A 20822-nucleotide genomic window follows, 5' to 3' on the forward strand; every position below is an offset into this window, starting at 1 on the left:
CCGAGATTATAAAAGCATAGTAAACATGTTTGGTTCCCAGTGACCACTCTGTGTGGCTCACAAACTCCTGTAACTTCAGCTCCAGGGTATCTGTTCCCCTTTCCTGGCTTCCAAGAGTGCCTGCACACATGTGCACATGCATGCACACACACACATATACATGTAAATAGTAAAAATCATAAAAAGCAACATGCTAACTAATACAGTGGTTCACACAAGGCATATTAGACTGGGACTTGGGGGTGACTGAATGAACACAAGGAAGAAGGGCCTAGATAGTGGATGATTCTCTCTGTTAAGTTAAAGCCACATGCGCCTGGATACAGCTTAGTCTCTACGGAAAAGGACGTGTTGCCAAGACAGTGACCTTGGCTCTAATGCAAAACCACACAGACGTAACAGCATGAGCACGACTTACAGATTTTACACTTGATCTTAGCCAAAAGGCCGAGAAGCGATGACTTACAGATTTTAGCCTCTGCCTCCAAGCCCGTTCATAGCAAAAACAAAGACACCATCAGATGGACTAGATAGGTTGTACAAGAGCTGCGGTTTAATGGACCCCTATCTGGTGTCAGGAGTGGGACCGTGCACTCGTCTGGTGAACTCAGTTGTAACATCAGCGTGCTTTCTAGAGACACAGAAATAATCACCACAATAAAGACGAGGAGACGTGGGTAATTGCTTTTCCCTTCAGAGAGACCCAGTGTGGGATGTGTGGGGTGGAGAGAACAGTCTTACTTTTTTTTTTTTCTCTCGACTATGTCATTCTGTCATTCTCTGGTTGAAATTAAAATAAAAGAAAAATATTGCTCTTAGATTTGGAAGGATGGCCCAGGAGCCCGAGACTTTCTAGGGAAGCTGCTCTTGCTTATTCTTCTTTGCCTGATTATGAGAAACAACAAAATCGAGTCAGCCTAGGCCATCCCCACCGTCCCTCCCTCCATGTGGCTTCCAGATGTCGGCTCTGTTCAAAGGGAAGAGCAATGGGCAGCTCGCAAGGGCCAGGCCAGGAGGCAGAGCTAACTCAGGAACCATCTCTGTCACCGCTATTGTGTCAAGTGGGGCACACTATACACGGCTCCCCCAGCCCCAGTCAGTCCTCCGTCCTCCCCGGCTCAGCCACACGGCTCCTCACTTAGACGGTGCCCACACCTGTGTCCAAAGCTTTCCTCTCAGGGTCAGCGGGACCCTGAATGGCTGCACCCTGATCCTCCAGCACTCTCCAGGGTCACCCACATACCACAGTCCAGCCACCCCCAAACTTCCTGTGCTCTTCTGGCCTTGGGCCCTGCTGGCCCCTCTTCTGTGAAGGTTTCCACCCTGCTCTTCTCAAGGCCAGCCTTTATGTTTGAGGTTTCACCCTGAATGGGGCTACCTCGGAGAACCATCTCAGCTCCCCCAACCCAGCTCCCTGTCTGCCCCTTCTGTGAGCTCCATCACAATGGATTCTGTCCAATGATCATCTTCTACACCAGAGAGATGCCCAGTGAGTGCAGAGATCTGTCTTCTCGTATTAGCCATTAATCCCCAAGCCCCACCTCCAAACCTGACCTCACTCGAGTGTCTCCACAGAAAGAGCCCTTGTGAAGGAAGACAAACCTATGTCATTCTGCAAGGCTGTTTGATGACACAGGATATCCATGAGCTCCCTCCGGGAATCCCTCCTTGGACCGCTGTGATAGCAGCGATTTTTACCATAGGGGTGTGTGTGTGTGTGTATACACGAGTCTATTTTTCAAAACATAAGTAAGGGAGAGGGAATTTAAACAGTGAAAGTGATAGTGTGTTTGCTTTCTGTCTTAAGCTGTTTCTCTGTGGCATTTTGTCTGAGCCACATAAAGGTGACTGAAGCAAGGAGAGATCAACGATGGGCTCGGTAGCTCAGTAGGCAGAGTGCTTACCCAGCACATATGAGGCTCTGGGTTCAAACCCCACCACCATGGAAACCAACTGTAGTGACCGCATGCCTATAATCCCAGTCCTCAAAAGGTGGAGACAAGAGGACCAGAAGCTCTAGGCCATCCTTAGCTACGTAGCAAGCTCGAGGCCAGGCTGAGGTATAAAAGATCCTGTCTTTTAAAAATAGGTCACAAGTGCTCACCCAGCACTCGGGTGGATTTCTGTGAGTTCAAAGCCATCCTGGTCTACACACAGGGCTACGCCAGCCTGCTCTACATACAGTTCCAGGTCAGTCAAGGCTCCACGGTGAGACCTGTCTTAACACAGCAACAGCAAAAGCAGCCATCTTGTGTCTCCTCCATCTGGACAAAACTGAAGCAGAGCTGAAGTTTCTGAAACCTCGTGCCCTCTGACCACGGGCCTCATGGACAGCGCTGCTGAGCTTTATTAAGATAGAATAAAAACTGAATTGGGACTGAGAAACCTGTTCTCAGGTTAGGGCAATTACATCATTTTAAAAATGCTAAATACCGTGCCAGGTGTGGTCGTTTGAATAAGGATGGCCCCCACAAGCAACTGAATGTTTAGTCGGCAGGAAGTAGCACTATTTGAGAAGGATTAGGAGGTGTGGCCTGGTTGGAGTAGGCGTGGCCATGCTAGAGGAAGCGCGTCACTGGGCTGGGCTTCAAAGTTTCAAAAGCTCAAGCCAGCTCTGCTTTCCCTCGCTCTCTGCCCGTGAATCATGATATAGCTCTCAGCTACTGTTCCAGCACCTGCCTGCGCGCCACCACCCTCCTTGGCACCATGGTAATGGACAAAACTGAGACTGTGAGCAAACCCCCAGTTAAAGGCCTTGGTGGTGGTGTGGCCTTCATGGCAATAGAACAATATTAAGATTGACCCGATGACAATTATATATCAATTGTGCCATACCTGGAGCAGTACTCTGAAGGAATAGCATGTCATAAGTGTCACGTCTGTGGTCCTGACAAATGCTACAGTATGAGGCAGATACCTGCTTTGAAGTCGCATGGTGTATCGGAATACATCTTGGTTGTTTGCCTTTAAATACAGCCTTCTTGATTAATCCCCATGGGTGGGATTTGAAACACATTTACTCAACCCAATCATCAAAGGCTTCAGCCTGGGACTTGGTTGCCTTAGCAACCTTATATACAGTGTACTGTCCCTGTACGTAATTGTGGTTTAATCTAAAAGAAGTATTGCCTGTCTAAGAAACTGGCCCTTCTCCGATCCTAACAGACAATTTAATATTTATCCTTCCTGTTACCTGAGAAGGGGGAGATTTTTCTACTATGGTTGTGGTCGTAGAAATGGGTCCCTCAAGGCCTAAGCAGCTGCAGCGAGTTCCCAGCCCCTCACTCCCATGTCCCGGTTGCTGCTTCCGCACCGAGGGAGACGCTCACAGCCCTGCCTCAGAGGCAGGTGCCATCAGAACCAGATTCATCCATCCCCAAACCACAGCCCAAAGGTGGTAAAGAATTCGTTACTAAATACAATACAGCGGGAGTCAGCAAGCCCCGGCCCACAGCCAAGTCTGTTTTTATAAATAAAGTTTGTGTGCCAAAGTAGGCAGGGAGGGGAGGATCAGTGGCAGAAATGTTTGCTGCACAAACATGAGAAACACATTCAGACCCAAGAACCCATATAAATTCTGGATGGGATTGGTGTCCTATTGGTGTCCTTTCTGTAATCCCAGCCCTCACAAGGTGTGACTAGATAGGCAATCGTCTGAACAAGCTGCCTAGGGAGACCGGTCATGTATGTGAGCTGTAGGTTTCCTAAGAGGCCTTGCCTTGAAGAATAGGGGGAAGAATGATCAAGAATTATTCCCAGCATCGAGCTCTGGCCGCCACATGAATGCCCACATACATGCAAGCATGTATTAACACACGCCTAAAACACACATGAGAATAGAAAAAGGACTGTCGCCATATACCCATGCCTGTCCACAGACAATTACCTCAGGATGTGCCTGTCTGTTGAGTCACTGGAAGAAAGACAGCAAAGGCCACAAACTCAATGATGTCCTATCTCACTCTACCCAGCCAAAAATTGCTAGCCCATCTTTTTTAAAAAAACTGAGTAAGAATTCAGTGAGAGGTGAGAAGGAGAATTTTCTGGAGGAAAGGGGTATCCAGGGTGAAGAGCGGGTGAGGAAGAAGTCAGAAGAAGAACCGAGCTAGAAGCTGCTGGGCACGGTGCTCCTTGGCCTCAGAAGTCTTGAGCAGGAAGCGATTATGTCTAGAGAGAGGTTTTAGCTTCCTGCTAAAAGGAGAGATGAGCTCGACCCTCATGGCTAGGAAGGCTGCTTCCCAGGAAGTAAGCAGTCAGGTTCATGCAGACCTGCAGGTAGAGGCTGGAGGGCAAGGGAGGAGAGACTTCAGCCAAGCTGAGTGGTCTGAGGGAAGGGCCACACTTGGGTTTTCCAGAGGACTTCAGGTACAGGTAAAAGTAAGTTGACGGCTTTCTCAGGGACCAGACTTACAGCCATTGGGATTGCTATCTGAGAGGAGCACTGTAGCTGGGCCATTACCTGAAAGCCATTTTCTCTGTGCTCCATGCCAAGGAGACGTTTTTCCTTATTCCTGGAAACTCTGTCCTCATCTAGCGTGTTGATGCTAAGGTGTGGCAGTCATCTTACCTTCCAGAGATGATTCCTAGGAAACAAATTGGCCATTCTCCCAGAAGACACTGGTCTGGGTCCAGGCAGGGGAATCCAATTTCAACCTCAGCATGCAAATGTGCGGACATGTGTGGCCAATGCATGCATACGCGCATGTGCTTGCTCTCGCATGTGCACGCACACACACATGTAAACATGTATATACCCGTGGGCACACACGTGCATATGTTAATAAAAGACCTTATCTTTAATTATTGTAAATAGACTAAACTCCTGCAAATAAAAACATATAACGTGATGGTTAAAATACACAGAAAATCAAGCTGTCTGCCAGAAATTCACTTCTGGTCCAAGAATGTACATATGGGCAGAAAAAAAAAAAAAACCTATGTGAATGTTAACCAAAGGAAAAAAGAGAGTAGCTCACTCATGTAGACTTAAAGAAGACATTAAGGGCAAGAGCTGTCTCTCAAGGCAGTGAAGGTCTTTAAACAGTAATAAAAGTGTCAGAGGAGCCATCAACATGTAACCTCCCACGTCAGCAAAGTTACACATGTAAAACAAATACTGACAGACATGACAGTGACACAAAGCTCAACCTGGGTGCCTTACTTTCAGCTATGGGTAGAGAGAGGCTCTACATCAAAGACTTCTGTCTTAGTCGCTGTTCTATTGCTGTAACAGGACAGCACGATCAAGGCAAACTTAGAAAAAGAAAGCGTTTGAGTAGGGCTTGCTTACAGTTTCAGAAGGTGAGCACAAGACCATCATGGCAGAGAGCATAGAATCAGGTAGGCAGGCAGTCAGGCAGATGCCGACGGCCAGGTTTGACTTCAGAGGGTTACTTGAAGCAAGCAGCAAAAAGGAGTACGGTGCTAGCAACTGGGGTGCTGCCGATAGCAGATGACAGTCCACTGACGGCAATGGGCAATTTACAGGGTCAGTACTACTGATGGAACAAAACTATCTGGGGCTGGCAAGAACACTCAGTGAGAAAATCGGAACTCTTTTACCTCTTGAGTGTCCATACGTATAGACAGACAGGCAGATATACATTTGGTAGATGTGGCGGACCCCCTCCCCCAAGCCACAGATATACATTTGGTGGATGGGGCTGAGCCAAAAAATTCACACACTCTTCCTTCTCCTTGATGATTTATGCCTTCTTAGACAAAAAGTTCTTTATAAAATCACCTCATAGATAAAATATCACACAAAGGGAGAGTTACAGAAAGATATCAATAGGAAGTTCAAAGCACTATTTCGTTCTATAAACTCATTATAAGTTCAGAGCAATAGTTTTCCATGGCCTTGCTTCATCATATTGCACCCTCTGTGACCCTCACTAGGACCTGACCTAGAATGAATGTTCGTCCTTGATCACAAATTTGTCCTGAGCCCATTTCTCTTAGTGTAATTATGAAGGCTCATTGTACTCCTTATTATGCAGACTTTGCTTACTATTCTATGAGGAGGGGGCACATGCTGTTCTTGATTCTAACTTTATTACATCTCTCTGGCAAGACAAGTAAAACCATCTCCTTGAGCTTTCTTCTTAAAATTCTTTGAATCAAATTAGGAATTCTATAAAGTCATTAATTCATCTAAACAGCACTAATTCATGAAAGTTCGTCTTCGTGTTGATCTGCAAGAAATTTGCCCCATAGGATGGGCCAATGCCCAGGAATCGTTAGCCCATGTAATAGAGACTGGAAAGGCACATCAGCATTGAGAAGCGATCCTGGATGAAGTCTCTGAGGCTGAGCCTCTCCAGAGTCCACCCATGGCAGCCAAGCAAAATGATGGGCTACCTCCAGTAAGCTCACTTGCTTGACATCGTCTTTCTTAGACGGCCTCTGTCAGACAGGCAGGCACGGGGCACTGGGGCAGTAGCTAAGGGCTTACATCTTCAAGCACAAGGCAAAAGGAGATCGGGAACCATTGTGAGCTTTTGAAACCTCAAAGCCCACCCCTGTGACACACCTCCTCCAATGAGGCCACACCTCCTAAAGCTTCCTGAACAATCCACCAACTGGGACTCAAACACTTCAGATTGCCTATGGGGGTTGGGGAGGGGAACATTTTCATTCAAAACACCACAGCCAACAAAGGAACAGGAGAGTTAGACAGCATTGTAGATGGCAGACATGTGCAGAACGTCCTACCCAACAGAAGATTCCCCCAATGATCACTTATCTTCCCCAACACACAAGGAACAGTCTCCACAGTAGACTTCATGTGAAAACACAAATCCTAACCATGTTTGAGCCATACCAAATGTCTTTTCTGACCACAGTGGAATGAATCTAAAAAAAAAAAATCAATAACAGAGGGAAAAATGGGAGAAATGGAATCTGCTTATGCGTTTTCCATTTGGCAGGGCTTGGTCAAGCCACCTCATCTCTGTACAGAGCAGGTCCCCACCAGGGACTCTGAAGTCCTTGAGAGTCCTGTTCCCACGATAGCTCAATCACATGGGAATCTCTTTACAAAAACCTGGGGTTTCCTTGGCTTAGAGTAGCTAAGATGCAAGAATAAATAAATAATTAGGAGAAAGCTCTTTTGCTTTTTATGTAGTTGGCTCAGAAGTCATATAGTACAGCTTTGGTTATAGCCACAGACCCTGCTGGGCAAGCAGAGAAGCAGTCATCAGTTTGTGCTTCTCTGTGGAAGCAACTCTCTTATAGAATTGTAAAGAGCATGAGGGAGGGGAGACATTTCTGAGAAAATCCTTGAAAAGTTCCTTGGTCTACACTGTAAGCGGGTTCACATCTACTCCTGTTTCACCATTAGGAAGTCTCACGGCACCCACTTGTCTACACTGTAAAAAAGATGGGTTGTGAGATCCAAGAGCTGAGTTGACAGAGGTTTGAAGGACAGGGCCCCAAACTTGAAGCATGTTTGTCACAGAATAGATTGAAATCCCATTCTCTCCTCAGTTCTTACCTCTCCTCAGTTCTGTCAGTTGTCACCCCTGAAGCTACCTCTCCCGCTCCCATACTGCTTCTCCTGCTGTCTACCAAAGGCTCATTTTCAATCAAGGGCGCTCTCGGGGGTGGGATAAAGAGTTCATGAGACCAAGCTGGAGTAGTTCCCATGCATCTCAGGGAAGATAGATCGGGTCAGGTCCTGTCACTAGAGACAAAGTCATTACATGGTTATTCAAAAGGTTCCAGCCAACAAGCAGATTCCAGGTTTGTAATAAATATACACCTGACCCTTGAAGGCCCCATGCCTGCCTCACGTGCTAACTGTAAAGTTATAAATGCACGCTCAGGAATGGTTTCTTGAGGTCCGGTTGTCGAGGACCTGACGTTATAAGATGACAAGATGAATCTAAAGGAAAATTTAAAAAAATAAATGAATTATCAGTGTAAAGTCAACTGAAAGGCCTCAGTAGGGCCCATCAAGCGTAAGTCCCATCAGCTTGTTAACGATGCCTTTATCCTCATTCTTGCCCTAAAGCTCATGGGGCCTCCCCTTCGTTTCGCTTAAACGCCGCCTGCACATCTCTCCTGTTTCCCCCTTGACGATGATAAGACATCACCGAAAAGTCTTTTATTGAAGCTGCTTTGGAATTTGGCTTTTCCCTTGCTTTGGTAGGGTCCAAAAGAACACAGGAAGTTGCTCTTTTTCCCCAAGACTTCCATGATAATTAAGGAAGGGAATGTTGGCTGGAACACTTTATTCTTTTGGAAATGTGGCATGCGATTACGAATTTCCGTGGGCAAAAAACTACCCTGTCTGGTAGAGTCTAGACTTTCTATTAGCCAACAGGCTTGCTGGAGTCCACACCGCCACCCTGAGAGGCCATGCGGACTGATGGTGTGGAAGGGAACAAGCTACCTAGAACTGTGCTTGGGTAGGAAGGGGGAGAAAAACCTCGCCGACTTGAGCAGGATTCTTGAAGGAGTTTGAAGGTTGGTGTATCAGAGCCAGTGAAGGGCTCCTGGAATGGTGAAACAGGGGGAAGCTGTGGAGCACTTCCATTGTCTAGTAGGGAGGACGCTTTTCATAGATCGGAACATCGGAGAGATGGAGACTACAATGAGGGACCAATGCTCACACCTTCCTACTTTGGAGGAGTTGTGTCCTCAGCCAGCATTGCTCCCCATCACATGGCCAACCCTCACAGGCAGGCCCACACTCCACAGCAGCTCTGGAACCTGAGACGGTTCTGACCCACCGGCCTTGAGGCCCTGCACTGAGTGGGGCTTTGGCTGGCCAGCTCCGGTGACAGGAACAACACTCTCTGCTTAGCTGACTAATAAAATCATCCCTGTCATCTTGCATTCTCAGCCCTAAGACCTGAATACCTTCAACATTTCCCTCCAAGGCTAATAGTTCAACATGGCCTCGATGCTTGTGCAGAAAATGGCTCGAAGAAAGACTTTGTTCCTCCCCAAGAGAGTTCCTAGAAGAAATGAACAGACTGCTGTCTCAGGGTACTTTACATGGATGGCTGGTCACTGGTGTCTTAGACTAACACGTGCTGAAAGGCATCTGTCAGGCATGGCCATGGCTGGCTTTTCTAGAGCACTGGGAATGCAAACTGAGGTGCGGAGGCATGGCACAGGGAAGAGTTCTTACCTACCGAGCTCTTTCCCCAGCCTGCCTGCGTGCTTCCGGAAAGAACTACAGGAAGCACTCAGTAATCTAAGCGTTAGAGCAGGGGACGTGCTCTTGGCCTCAGGGCCACTGTTGACAGGGGTTCCCTGGAACCTTGAGGAAGTCCCCTCCACACACCAGGCTTCCTGGGCTGGGAGGAAAGTGCCTGGAGGGCACCGGTTTGCAAGAAGGCAGTTGGCCATTATTTTTGTTCATTGAAAGTCTGTACCAACATCTGCATCCTCTCTCCCACAGACAGTCTTTGAAAGGAATTGCCGCTCTGAGGACTGTGCTGCTGATCTGCAACTTCGGGGGAAACTGCTGCTTTCCAGGTACCACACTGCACCTTCCTGATGCTGTTCCAACAACCTGCTCGCTTTTGACTCCAGGCCTCAAACCTGGAAGTTCAGATTCCCCCCCAACAAAAAGGGAATAAGTATTGATGGGTTAGGCTACTTCGTGAGTTGGTTTTAGAATATATGCTGGAAACACAAATTTAATAGCAGATATTAACTGAGGGATTAGCTGAGGTACCGTTTGCAATTTCATTCCATCTCACAATTGACTGTTCCTTATAATTTTGGTGTTTATTTATGTGTTGGAAAGGGACTTGACATTTATTACTTTGTATTACATTGCACTCTGGGAAACTGCCAGCATTTGACCTTTGGGGATGGTTTCATGTGACTTAAGGTAGTATTATTTGAAGACTCCTTTCATCTTCCCCCCCCCCCCCTGGTATTTAACAGTGGTGTCTGTTTTAGCAGCGAACAGTTTCTGAGGCAGGGAGGGGTGAAGGAAGAGGGCAGCCAGCCCGCCGATGCAAGCTAACAGTCTCTTTATTATTTCAGGCCTTCCTCCCATGGTCTGCAAATCCCCCCTGGCCAGGGATAAACCAGACCAAAGCCTTCTGTTTCCCCTTTTGCCAACCCTTTATTTTAGACTTCTCTTAAAATGACAGTACTTATCCTGAATCAGCCAGTTGTCACACAATGGTTTCCTCTTGTAACACGCCTTCTGAAAGATTATAGTAGCTTTGGGGCCAGGAACCCCCTCTGCAGGATCTGTAGTCACTTTTCAAACAAGTATCAGTGTTGATAGATACTGTGTAAAATGTTTCATTGTGTACTTGCCCTTACCCAAAACATTGGGAGTTAAGTTTGACTCAGTGATGACAGCCAGCCAGGACCTTTCTTTTTCTCTTTCTCTTTTGTTTTCTTCCTTCTTTCTTTCCTTCCTTCCTTCCTCCCTTTCTTTCTTTCTTTTTTTTTAAAGATAATCTTACATAGCCCAGACTGGTCTCTAACCCCCATCTGTTTCAGCCTCTAGAGGGCTGGATTACAAATGTTGTGTCGCTCTGTCTGGATCGAGTGCTACAATGTTGTCATTCTTCTGTGTGTTGTGGGTGTAGGTGCCTGCCCATCCTCACGTGTGGATGGAGGCAGAGGCCTCCATCAGATATGGCACTGTTGGGGGGCTGTACAGCTGTTTTCTGAGATAGGGCTCTCTCACTGGCCCCATGACTGTGGACAAGTTTAACAGCTGACAGGCCAGGCTGGACCGGTTGTCCAGGGGACCCACAGGATCACCTGCCTCTCTCTCCACAGTGTTAGAATTACTAGTGTGCAGCACCATGCCTGACTTTATATGGGTTATGGGAGCAAACTGAAGAAGGTCTCATATCTGCATGACGAGCGTTTCATCTGCCCAGCCATAGCCTCAGCCCCCGCACTTTTATTTTGGGTGTTTAAAAATATTTTATTCATCAAAGGAAAATCAAACTGAGATTCCAATTCTTTAGTTGGCGTGTACCTGAGAAGGTGGCATAAACCCCAAGTGTATACACACAAATGCTTCTCCTGACAATGACATCTTAGATGCCTATTGGCTTTGGTTTTGCTCTAAGAAGTGGTGGCTTAAAAGGTAGCACATGCTTTCCTAAGCTTGGGAAATTGCTTTAGACGTATAGGGTGGATTAATGGGGTCGTTTAACAGTAAGAAGAGCCTCCTGGGATGGTTAGAGACATCAATTTTAAAGAAGGTTCAAAAATTATCAGCTCATTCATTTTAATTTTAGGTGTGTCTTCCAAAAAAGCGTTTTAGGGAAAGTACACGAGTTTCTTTTTATGTTGAGCTAGACTGTAAACGCTGGCGTTTACTTTGGATCATAGAAGACTTCATGTGGTAGGAAAATATCCACTTGATCCATGGTTAAACATTGCTAGGAAAGCTCTGGCGCCCTTGCTGGCCGTTTGTTAACTGTGCTTTCTGTGTAGCAAGATGGAAACTCGAGGACTGTGGTCAGCAAAGCTCTTTTGGCTGAAGGTGCTTCCATGGCTGGCCTTTCGAGAGTGTTGTCGTCGAAGCGTGGCAAGAAAAACCCAGGGCTGTGACGGTGGTACCTGAGAAATCTTAAAAATATGGTCACCTAAACAATGGCAGCATCAGTTGGCATTCCAATATGGATGCAAACAACACCCAAGTCCCACCCCAGAATGAAGGGCTACAGGCAATTAATGGCTGCTGAGACAGAGAGAGAGAGAGAGAGAGAGAGAGAGAGAGAGAGAGAGAGAGAGAGAGAGAGAGATGCGGGTAGGAGGAAAGACAGAGAGAGATAGAAACAGAGACAGAGATGGGGAGGAAGGGAGAGACAGAGAGGGAACATCTCAATGGCTCTAGTGGCGGCCATTTCCGTTGTGTGTACGTCAACTGTAGGACGGTTACATTCAGCCGTACCTTAAGTGATTCCTCTGTGCATCTGAGTCTGATGAGGAGTAGATCCCAGGCTGGGCTGTCCCAGCTTCGCTCTGCTTTTCCGTTGTCCCTCTGGGAACAAGTAAGCTCAGGTTACTCATAGTCCTCTCAAAGAATATCAGACTTGTTTGATGCCAGCACAGACAAGCAATGGCTCCTCAGGCCTGGGCTCAGAACTGGATACTGTGACTTTGGGCTTGTTCTATTTTCTACTGCACATCACATGGCCAAATTCAAACTCAATGGATGGAAAACATTTTCTGCCTCTTTAGTGAGTGGATTTCAAATTTTATGGGGAAGGGCATGAAGATAGCCAGGGGAAAGGACAGTTACCCATGATGTGCTCTGCCGTGCTCCCTATGGAGCAGAGTAGCCTCATCTCTCATCCTGAAACCGTAACAATTTCAGGGTGAACTTATCCTTTCTTGGGACTTCATCAACTTCAGCACAGAGACAGAAGCCCTGACACTGGATGAGATCTCGGAACCTCAAAGCACTGTTCTTAGGGCTCTGAGCCAAAAGTATTAGGAATTAGGTATTGTCCTGTAGAACCCGTGGTCTCTTTCCGTGGCCAGATCTCCCATGAAAGAAACCTTTGTGACGCTCTTAAAGCTCCTGGTTTCCCACAGGAGGTATCAGGGAAACACACCCATTCATAACTGGGTGAGCAGAGATGTGAAACCAAAACCACAGACCCTTCTGAGCCAGGCATATGAAGAAAGACACAGCCAGAAAACTATGATGGGAACCAGACTCTAGACTGGCTTCACTATAGTCTAGTGCCTTGAGGCACAGGAAGTTTTATTCGTTATTGAATAACCTCTCTCCGTTAATGCCTGAGGTGCAGGGCACACACATTTCTTGTTTGAGCAGGTACTCTGAGCAGCTGCAGAAATGAATTGGCAATGGACCCTGCTCTCCTGGTCTGTCATCCATGCAGGATAGGGCCAAGAGATTGGCCGATGGTGGTAGATGTAAGAGGAAAGGTGGCCAGGCTCTCACAGAGGAGCGGCTCCAGAAGCCTCACATCAAGGGGAGTGGAGGTAACTGAGGCTGTCTGGGGAAAGAGAGGATGTGAGCAGAGGTCTTCACTCTCATGAAGAAACTGCCGTGTCTAGGGTTGTCCAGATGGTTCGAAGTGAGATGAGGCAGAAAGAACAGAGGAATTGGATCACAACGTCCCCCATGAGTTGGGGTTCCATCTTGAAGCCAGGAGAGGATACGAAAGTCCCAGAAGAGGAGTGTAACCCTAACAGGGATTCAGCAAGCTATGCTCCGGGGCCTGGGGCATAGGATATTGGGGTAGGAAGGGTCCTTTGGTCTCCTGCACTCAAAAACAGCATGTTCTGCCTGGAGCTTCAAGCCTGTTTCTCTTTCCATCACCTCAATTCCAACTTGCCTGGCAAAGGTCTGAGGCATAGATGTCAACTGTCTCAAGAGCATAGGGGAATAAATCTGTAGGGGCTGCTGGGGTCACCACCATGGTGCTCCTGAAGGTTTCACCAGGGAATTCTAGATAGAATGTCTTTCACGCCTCGTTAGAACCTACCTGTCCTGTTCTATGCCCTCACTAGGAAGCTGAAGCACACAGTGTAGGAAGCATGCCTGTGATGGCTGGGCAGACTGTGGGATTTCTGTCTTATGGCGGTAGTAGATGGCTGGGCTAGAGACAGGACTCACTCAGTGAGAGTGTTCATTGCTCTTACAGAGGACCCGAGTTCAGTTCCCAGCTCACAGCTGACTGTAACTCCAACTCTATGGTGTCGGGCACCCTCTTCCTGCCTCTTTCGGCACCTCTATTCATGCCTGTCCCCACCCTGTGCCAACACACACACACACACACACACACACACACACACAGAGAGAGAGAGAGAGAGAGAGAGAGAGAGAGAGAGAGAGAGAGAGAGAATGATAGGCATTTGGCCAGATTAGACCAGACTTAAAGTAGATGAAGGCATATCTATTAGGAGACAACTCTCAGGTGGGTTAACAGATCTCACAGATAGAGGTCAGTGACGTCACACATCCAGACTAAAGCGGGGGGGGGGGGGGGTTATAGAGCCTAGGTGAGCAGTAATGGCATAGTTGATGATTGTGACTACATTTGAGGAGAACAATTTGTTTCCAACTACATATGCTCTTAAGGCAGGCAGTCCTCTCTTCAAGCTGGTTCTTCATGGATGGACCTAGCTATCTTCCAGCCAGCCAGTGGTTTAGGGGAACACATTCTCCTAATCCCCATGAAAGCAGCGTAATTACAGCCAGAGTGGCTGTAATGGTTTGGACTTTGCAAATATTCCAAGGTGTTTTGCTTTTCATTTTTCAAGATAGGGTCTCTGTGTAGCTGTGGCTGTCCTGTGGAAGTCACTCTGGAGACCAGGCTGGTCTTGAACCCACAGAGATCAATGCTAGGAGTAGAGGCGTGCTGCCACTGCCCAGCCCACAGTCTTTTCAAGGCCCTTAGTTTTTAATTGGGTCTGGCTGTTAAGAAAGCCTTGAGGTCGTCCACTATCCCCAGTGGGATGCATCAAAAACAAATGAAAAGTCTTTCAGCTTAACTGCTACAAACTGCTTTCCTTTCTGTTTCTCTTCTAGTACTTACATTTGATGCTTTCTTAGGTGCTGGGGGGGTACCCAGACAGTCGGATCATTCTGGGAATGGAATTGGCAGCTCTGTTTAATGGGAACCTCTGGAACAATTTCATCCTTGTTCCTGGGTATTTGTGGATGGCTTGTCTTAGAGCCAGGCTCAAGACCAGTAAATCGCAGAGTTTTAATTCAAGACTTGGATGCCTAAGTGACAACAGACCTTCAGGAACACACGACCTCTGCAGAGAAAAGTGACAGTCAATGAGGGGGCAGAGTGGCAAGCACGTGGAATGCCAGCCACTGGGGAGGTCAGAAGTGGAAGATTGGCAGTTTGAGCCCTGCCTGGGTTCCTTAGTGAGTCCCTGCCTCAAAAGACAAAACAGGAGAAAAATACCAACTAAATCCATGGTCTCGGGCAGACAATGGCACTATATCCCTGGTCATTCTGGGTAACCCACTCACTTCAACATTTTCTCCTCTGTGAGGTTGAAACCCCTGCTCATTCCCTGCACAGGCTGGGAAACCCTATATGCCCTCCTTTGCCTAGCCCCGCCCACACAGAGAAGACTCCACCCCTGCTTAGAGAAAATTCCTCATCTCCATGTTTCCAAGAGTGCCTACACAGTGGAGAACAGAAGCAAGATTTTCTTCTTTATTGAACACCTACTGTGTACTAGATAGGTACCCTACAAGTTCTGTATGTGAGGCTGCAGTCATTAAATGCACCGATTGTTCTCCCAGAGGACCTGGGTTCAGTTCCCAGTATCCACACAAGGGATCAGAACCATCTGGAACTCCAGTCCCAAGGGATCCAACACTTTCTTCTGACCTCCATGGACACCAGCCATGTACTGGGTACACATAAACACAGGCATAACACCCTACTCATAAAATTAAAAAAAAAACAAATGAAGGTCTCTGAGTACACCAAGGTTCCGTGGCAGCTCACCCGCCACATCACTTGGGATAGGTCCTTAGCTTCTATGTGACTTTGTTTCCTCAGCATGAAAATGGAGAAATGTCTGTAGCTCTGAAAAGGTCGAGGACTTACAGAGTCCTTATGCATTTCACTGATTCAAAAAGTATCTGGTGGACCTGGTGAGGCAGGTGGTACACAGCTTAACTTTCAGCACTCAGGAGGCAGAGGCAAGGGGATGTTTGTGTGTTTGGGGCCAGCCTGGTCTACATTATCAGTTCCAGGATGGCCAGAGGCTATATAGGAAGAGATCCTGACTCAAAGTTAGAGGCGCCTTGACCTCAGAACACTGTTGAGAAGTAAATATGGCTGCACTGTGGCTTGGGAAGCATTGCTCAAGAGCTCTTGCTGGAGGGAAATTTAAAGCCGGGAGACCCAGTCGTATGGAAATCACTCACCTGAGGTCAAAGCAAAACCTAAATGGCGGAGGTAAGAAAAAAATGCTTGGTGGTGGCTCCCAAGCCCTTTACTGTCACTTTGACTAATGTCCTTTGTCTTAATGGCCATTGTATCTTGGGGAACCTGGCCTGTCTCAAAGCTGGAATGACTTGGACATTCCTCTTGTGTTTTGTTGTTGTTGTTGTTGTTGTTGTTGCGGCATTTGCTTGTTTTCCTGTTGTGGCTAGGGATGGGTAGGAGTCTGCTACCCCTAAGAACTAATCCTACCTTCGCTAGATGCACACAGAGCATTGAGGGTACCTTTTGTGCACATACACAGTAGACATCCATCCCAATGAAGAACTTCATGGACAGCCCTCCCCACTGTTGAGATCATGGTGGATGTGTTCCAGCTTCTCCCTGGATGGTAGAGAATAAGAATCCTTAGCAGGGCACTGAAGGAGAACCGAGGCAGTAACCATAGCAGCCAGCAGGATTAATAGCATGTGCACACTGAACCACCCATCCCCCGAGACGCCCTCAATGCTTGTCTAATAAAATTTTATTTGGTGGCACATTCCCTGGCTTTCAAATACAGTCAGCCATGGGAGGTTTCTGTGTCAGTCTCTCCAGCAGTGTTGTGATGACAGGGATCGGGGTTGGGGATTTAGCTCAGTGGTAGAGTGCTTGCTTAGCAAGCACAAGGCCCTGGGTTCAGTCCTCAGCTCCGGAAAAAAAAAAAAAACAAAAAAAAAAAAACAGACAGGGACCATTGTCCTAATAACCGGACCAAAGCAAGGGACTGACTTATCAAGAGAATGGTGCCACTAGAGCCTCCCGGCTGTGCCTTTGCTAAGATTTCTCCAAGTTACTGCATTTCTTGCCAGTGAACACTGGACTTACTATGGCAGGACAGACTTACCATCATGAAAAGAACCGAACCCTGAAGCTGTGACTCTGATTTCTGCAAACACACGTTCTCCCCTCCTTCCCAAGCTTTCCTTTACCCTGCATACTCTTTCCCTACAGCGTCTGTCCCAAGTTTGATGTGAGCCACCTGGGAGAACTGGAGGTGGATGCAGATGTCCTGCTTGTTCTCATAAACAGCTGCACATGGGGAGACATGGTCCCTTTTGTTTGTCCCCAGTGGGCAGAGGCTATACCAGTGCTACCCTCTGAGGCAAAGGTGAAGCTTGGGTAAAACATAGAGCGTCCATTCTCCAGGACGGTGGGAACCACATAAGAAGACTCCCAGATTTCACTAACCTTGGTCCTTGACCCCCTTCCGGGTGGCCTCAATTTGAGCACAACAAACTGGATGGATGCCATCAACACCACACTCAAGTCCCTCGTGTGCCAATGAATAGAACATACTGCTGTATTGAACCCTCCTCGAGTTCACAGAATCCCTGTGACCTCCTGCCTAGGTAGTTACTCCTCTCTCCAAACCTTAACCAATAGGTGATTGTGGTCCTGTACAGAAGCCCAGCCCCTTAAGTACAGATTAACTGGATAGCACAGTTGATAGTGTGTATGTTCTTGTGAGCCAGACCAAGACCTAGAACCATAGCCCTGCTTAGGGTGCATGCCTGGTTCCTAAGAAGCCATCCAACCACTGAGACATAGGTTCTACATCCTCAGAGCCTGCACTGAGATGCTTAGAAGTTACACATTGTGTCTACTGTCTACTCTTTCCTCTCCTGGATAGGTAGGAGAAGTCTTGTAGAACTCTGAAGTTCAAAAAGAAATCTAATCCAATTGACTTGTCGGTCATGGTGGGACGTTGCTCAAGGACTTTCTACTTGTCTTAGGATTGGGATGTGGTAAGAGAGGCTCATTCATTCCTAGATTCGTAGGACTTGAATCTTAGGGATTGCCTCCTGATGCTCATTCCCAGGAACTTTGGGACTATCCAGATCCACAGGATACCGGAAGAGGACCACCCTTGTGGGAGATGCTCCCACCATGAGAAGGAGCACAGGTGCCCACCTGGAACCATCTGCTTTGCCTAGAGCCTCAGATATATTTTTTCAGAAAGCTTTTCTATGGCAATGAGGTTTGAACAAGGAGGCAAATGGCACTGTCTCAGTTAACACCTATTCTTCAAGGGGAAAAAAGGGACACATTTTAAAAAGGTTTTTTATATTGTTCTTCTGGTATGGAAGCATGCAAACCATCTGACCTCCTAAACCAAGAGGGAGACAATCCTCAGCCATGCTGCTCTTCCTCCTGGTTCAGAGAGAGTGGTGCTTATTGTTAAAGCATTGTTTGATCTGTGGGGAAGAGGGTCAGCTCTGATGGCTGGTTCCTTATTATCATGTACCTTTCAGTAATTCCCTTCTCAGCCAGCAGTAGTGGTGTATGCCTTTAACCCCAACACTTGGGAGGCAGAGACAGGCAGATCTCTGTGGGTTAGAGGCTAGTGGTCTAAAGTGAGTTACAGGACAGCCAGAGCTATATGAGAACCCCTGTTGGGGGTTGGGAGAGAAGAAAAAGGGTTCCCCCTTCTCACCTTTCTTCCCAGCAACCAAGACTGGGCGTGCCCTCTCTACCTCCTCTCCCTCAACAGCCCTCCTCCTCATCTTAAAAACAGTCCTCACCTTCACTTTCCACAGAGCAGGAGCAACCTCAGTGTGAGCCCCATGCCCTGTTGTGATCCAAGCTGGAATTCCTAAGGTCGGCGAGCTAAGACTGGAAAACAGTCACATCTTGATTTTCATTAACTTCAAAGAAAACATTAGTATTTTATCCAAATGTGGCTGTGGCACCATGTACAGTGACACGAGCAGGAATTGTCACCTTGTTACCCACAGAAAGGACAGGTGCTTTGAAACAATCCTGTAGGTATTTTGAACTGGCGTTTGTCCCTACCTCAGAGTTGTGGTTGTCAAATCCATTCCCACGTTCTCTTACTTGCTATGTCCTTTTAGGCAGCATAATGGTGCCAGATCACACACTTGCTCAATACGATTATCATCTTTTTTCTTTGCATGCTTGACTTCTTCATTATCCCACTTTGCATTTCATGAATCATTTGGAGAAGGGTCCCTTTGTGTCACTACACTGCCATCCGGCTCTAGCAAAACACAACCAGGTGAGACACGTGTCCTAGACATTTCCCCTGCACGTGGGTAAATGTTTGATGTGAGAAAAGCATCTTCCAGTAGGCTGGAATATTGTAGTATCTAGAACCGGATCTTCTTTGGAAGATTCAGTCATTTCTTAGAAATGTATACCCAAACCCCAGGCAGCACCTATGGTGACCTCTATAGTCATTCCGTTTTTGTCAAGGACACAGAAAAATCCCCCAGAGCCTTGGTGGGTTCAAAGAGGGGAGAATTGCCAAGGTGGCACACGTGGGCAGCCACATTGTGAACATGTGATTGGGGCTGCCTGCGTGGCTGGGGTTGCCTAGCATGTACCTGTTCACACTGCAGAGCCTTGGGGACCCAGAGACCAGAAGGAAAGAAAGGGCTTGTGGCTCAAGCTCCCCGGTGGCTGCCTCACTTCACAGCAGTAAGGACATACAATTAGGGAAACTTGTTGTTCCAGGAGGGCCTGTTGTGATTGATGTCATCCATCGGTGACATCATTGTGCCCTAAGGGAGTTACTTGTCAATGTGCCATGGGCTCTTTAGTCATCAGGTGGCATGTTTACCCAAGCAGCACAGGTGTGTGTCACAGTGTGGTGTGGCAAAGAGCCTTTGGCTAAGCTAAGGCAGTCATCCCTACACACACACACACACACACACACACACACACACACACACACACACACCCTCAAGGCAGGAGACCTCCAAACTGCTGGATCTTGGAAACGGCTCTGCCTCAGATCCCTCCTACCACCAAAGCATTTTAGTCCTTAATCCAGTTGTTACAAGGAATGAACCTGATTCATCCCAGATGTCCCAAGACTTCTTAGTTCCAGAAACTCCTGAGGTAAGGGCTGATGAGGCTCTGAACTTCTGTTACCAGGAAGCCAACATTTCTTTCAGAAGTTACACAGATGGTACAGGAAGCTCTTGAGCCATCTAGAGGGACCAGGGGACAGGGCAGGGGCGGGGGGAGTCCTCTGGCCTGCTGTTTCCTCACTGTAAGGGACGAGGTTGTTGGTGCAAGTCCTGGCTCTACCATTACTGAGTTGTTGAATGAGCTGTGCTAGGGCAGAGTCCTCAGGAATGTGAGTACATTACAGGAACGTGGACTGTCTGTCCTTCTCTGTGCCTTGCTGGGAAACCACAGCTTTGATTCATGTCCCCTCAGCAAATGCTTTTACTTTCACTATTCAGACATAACGCTGGCCCAGATGGGTTTATATGAGGAAGGGAAAAATATTTTCTACCTTTGTATAAATGGATTTTCAGCTCAAATATTCAGCCTTAGGAATCATCTCCCTGGCTCGCTGCCAAGGATCATCGAAGTGCTTTATGGAGCCCTCAGTCTCCAGCTGGAGCTAATTACCATGAGGGTCTGTTCCAGGAGACTGGAAAGGATTTACAGAGAGCATGGCCAGATGCACAGCACATCCCAGTCTGTGTAGCGTAGCCCACGGCCCGGAGAGTTGGCATTTACATATGTACATAGTATATTCTACTTAATGACAATGGTTTGGCTTTATGCATTGTTGAGGAAATAAGAGTCATAAATATGGCCAGGTGGTGGTGGCTCCCACCTTCAATCCTAAAACTCAGGGGGCAGAGGCAGGTGAATCTCTGAGTTCGAAGCCAGCCTGGTCTACAGAGTGAGTTCCAACCTCAGGGGTCTACAGAGAGAAACCCTGTCTCAAAATAGAAAAACAAATTCATAAACATAAAAGCTGTAGTCATCATCCTCTATTATCCTTGGAGAATATGTCCCAAAACTAGAAGAAAATGCCTATAACCATAATAAAATAAGGTTTAAAATAAAATCTAAACCTTATAATTCATATATGGGATTTATTGCAGTGACATACAAGTTATGGTCCAG

The 20822-nt window shown here is 47.3% G+C and overlaps 1 protein-coding gene and 1 pseudogene across 1 annotated transcript in view; one reads left to right on the top strand and one right to left on the bottom strand.

Moving 5' to 3' along the window:
- The window catches only part of Itga9 (integrin subunit alpha 9), a 309149-nt gene that overhangs the window by 174065 nt on the left and 114262 nt on the right, over positions 1 to 20822 (top strand). The window contains 1 exon segment of the mRNA NM_001420002.2: positions 9413 to 9489. Within this exon segment, the coding sequence (NP_001406931.1) occupies positions 9413 to 9489 (77 nt within the window).
- Positions 257 to 459, bottom strand: LOC148004379 (U2 spliceosomal RNA; annotated as a pseudogene).

This window comes from Rattus norvegicus, chromosome 8 (genome assembly GCF_021556685.1).
Source record: "Rattus norvegicus strain SHRSP/BbbUtx chromosome 8, alternate assembly SHRSP_T2T, whole genome shotgun sequence".
NCBI classification, from domain to species: Eukaryota; Metazoa; Chordata; class Mammalia; order Rodentia; family Muridae; genus Rattus; species Rattus norvegicus.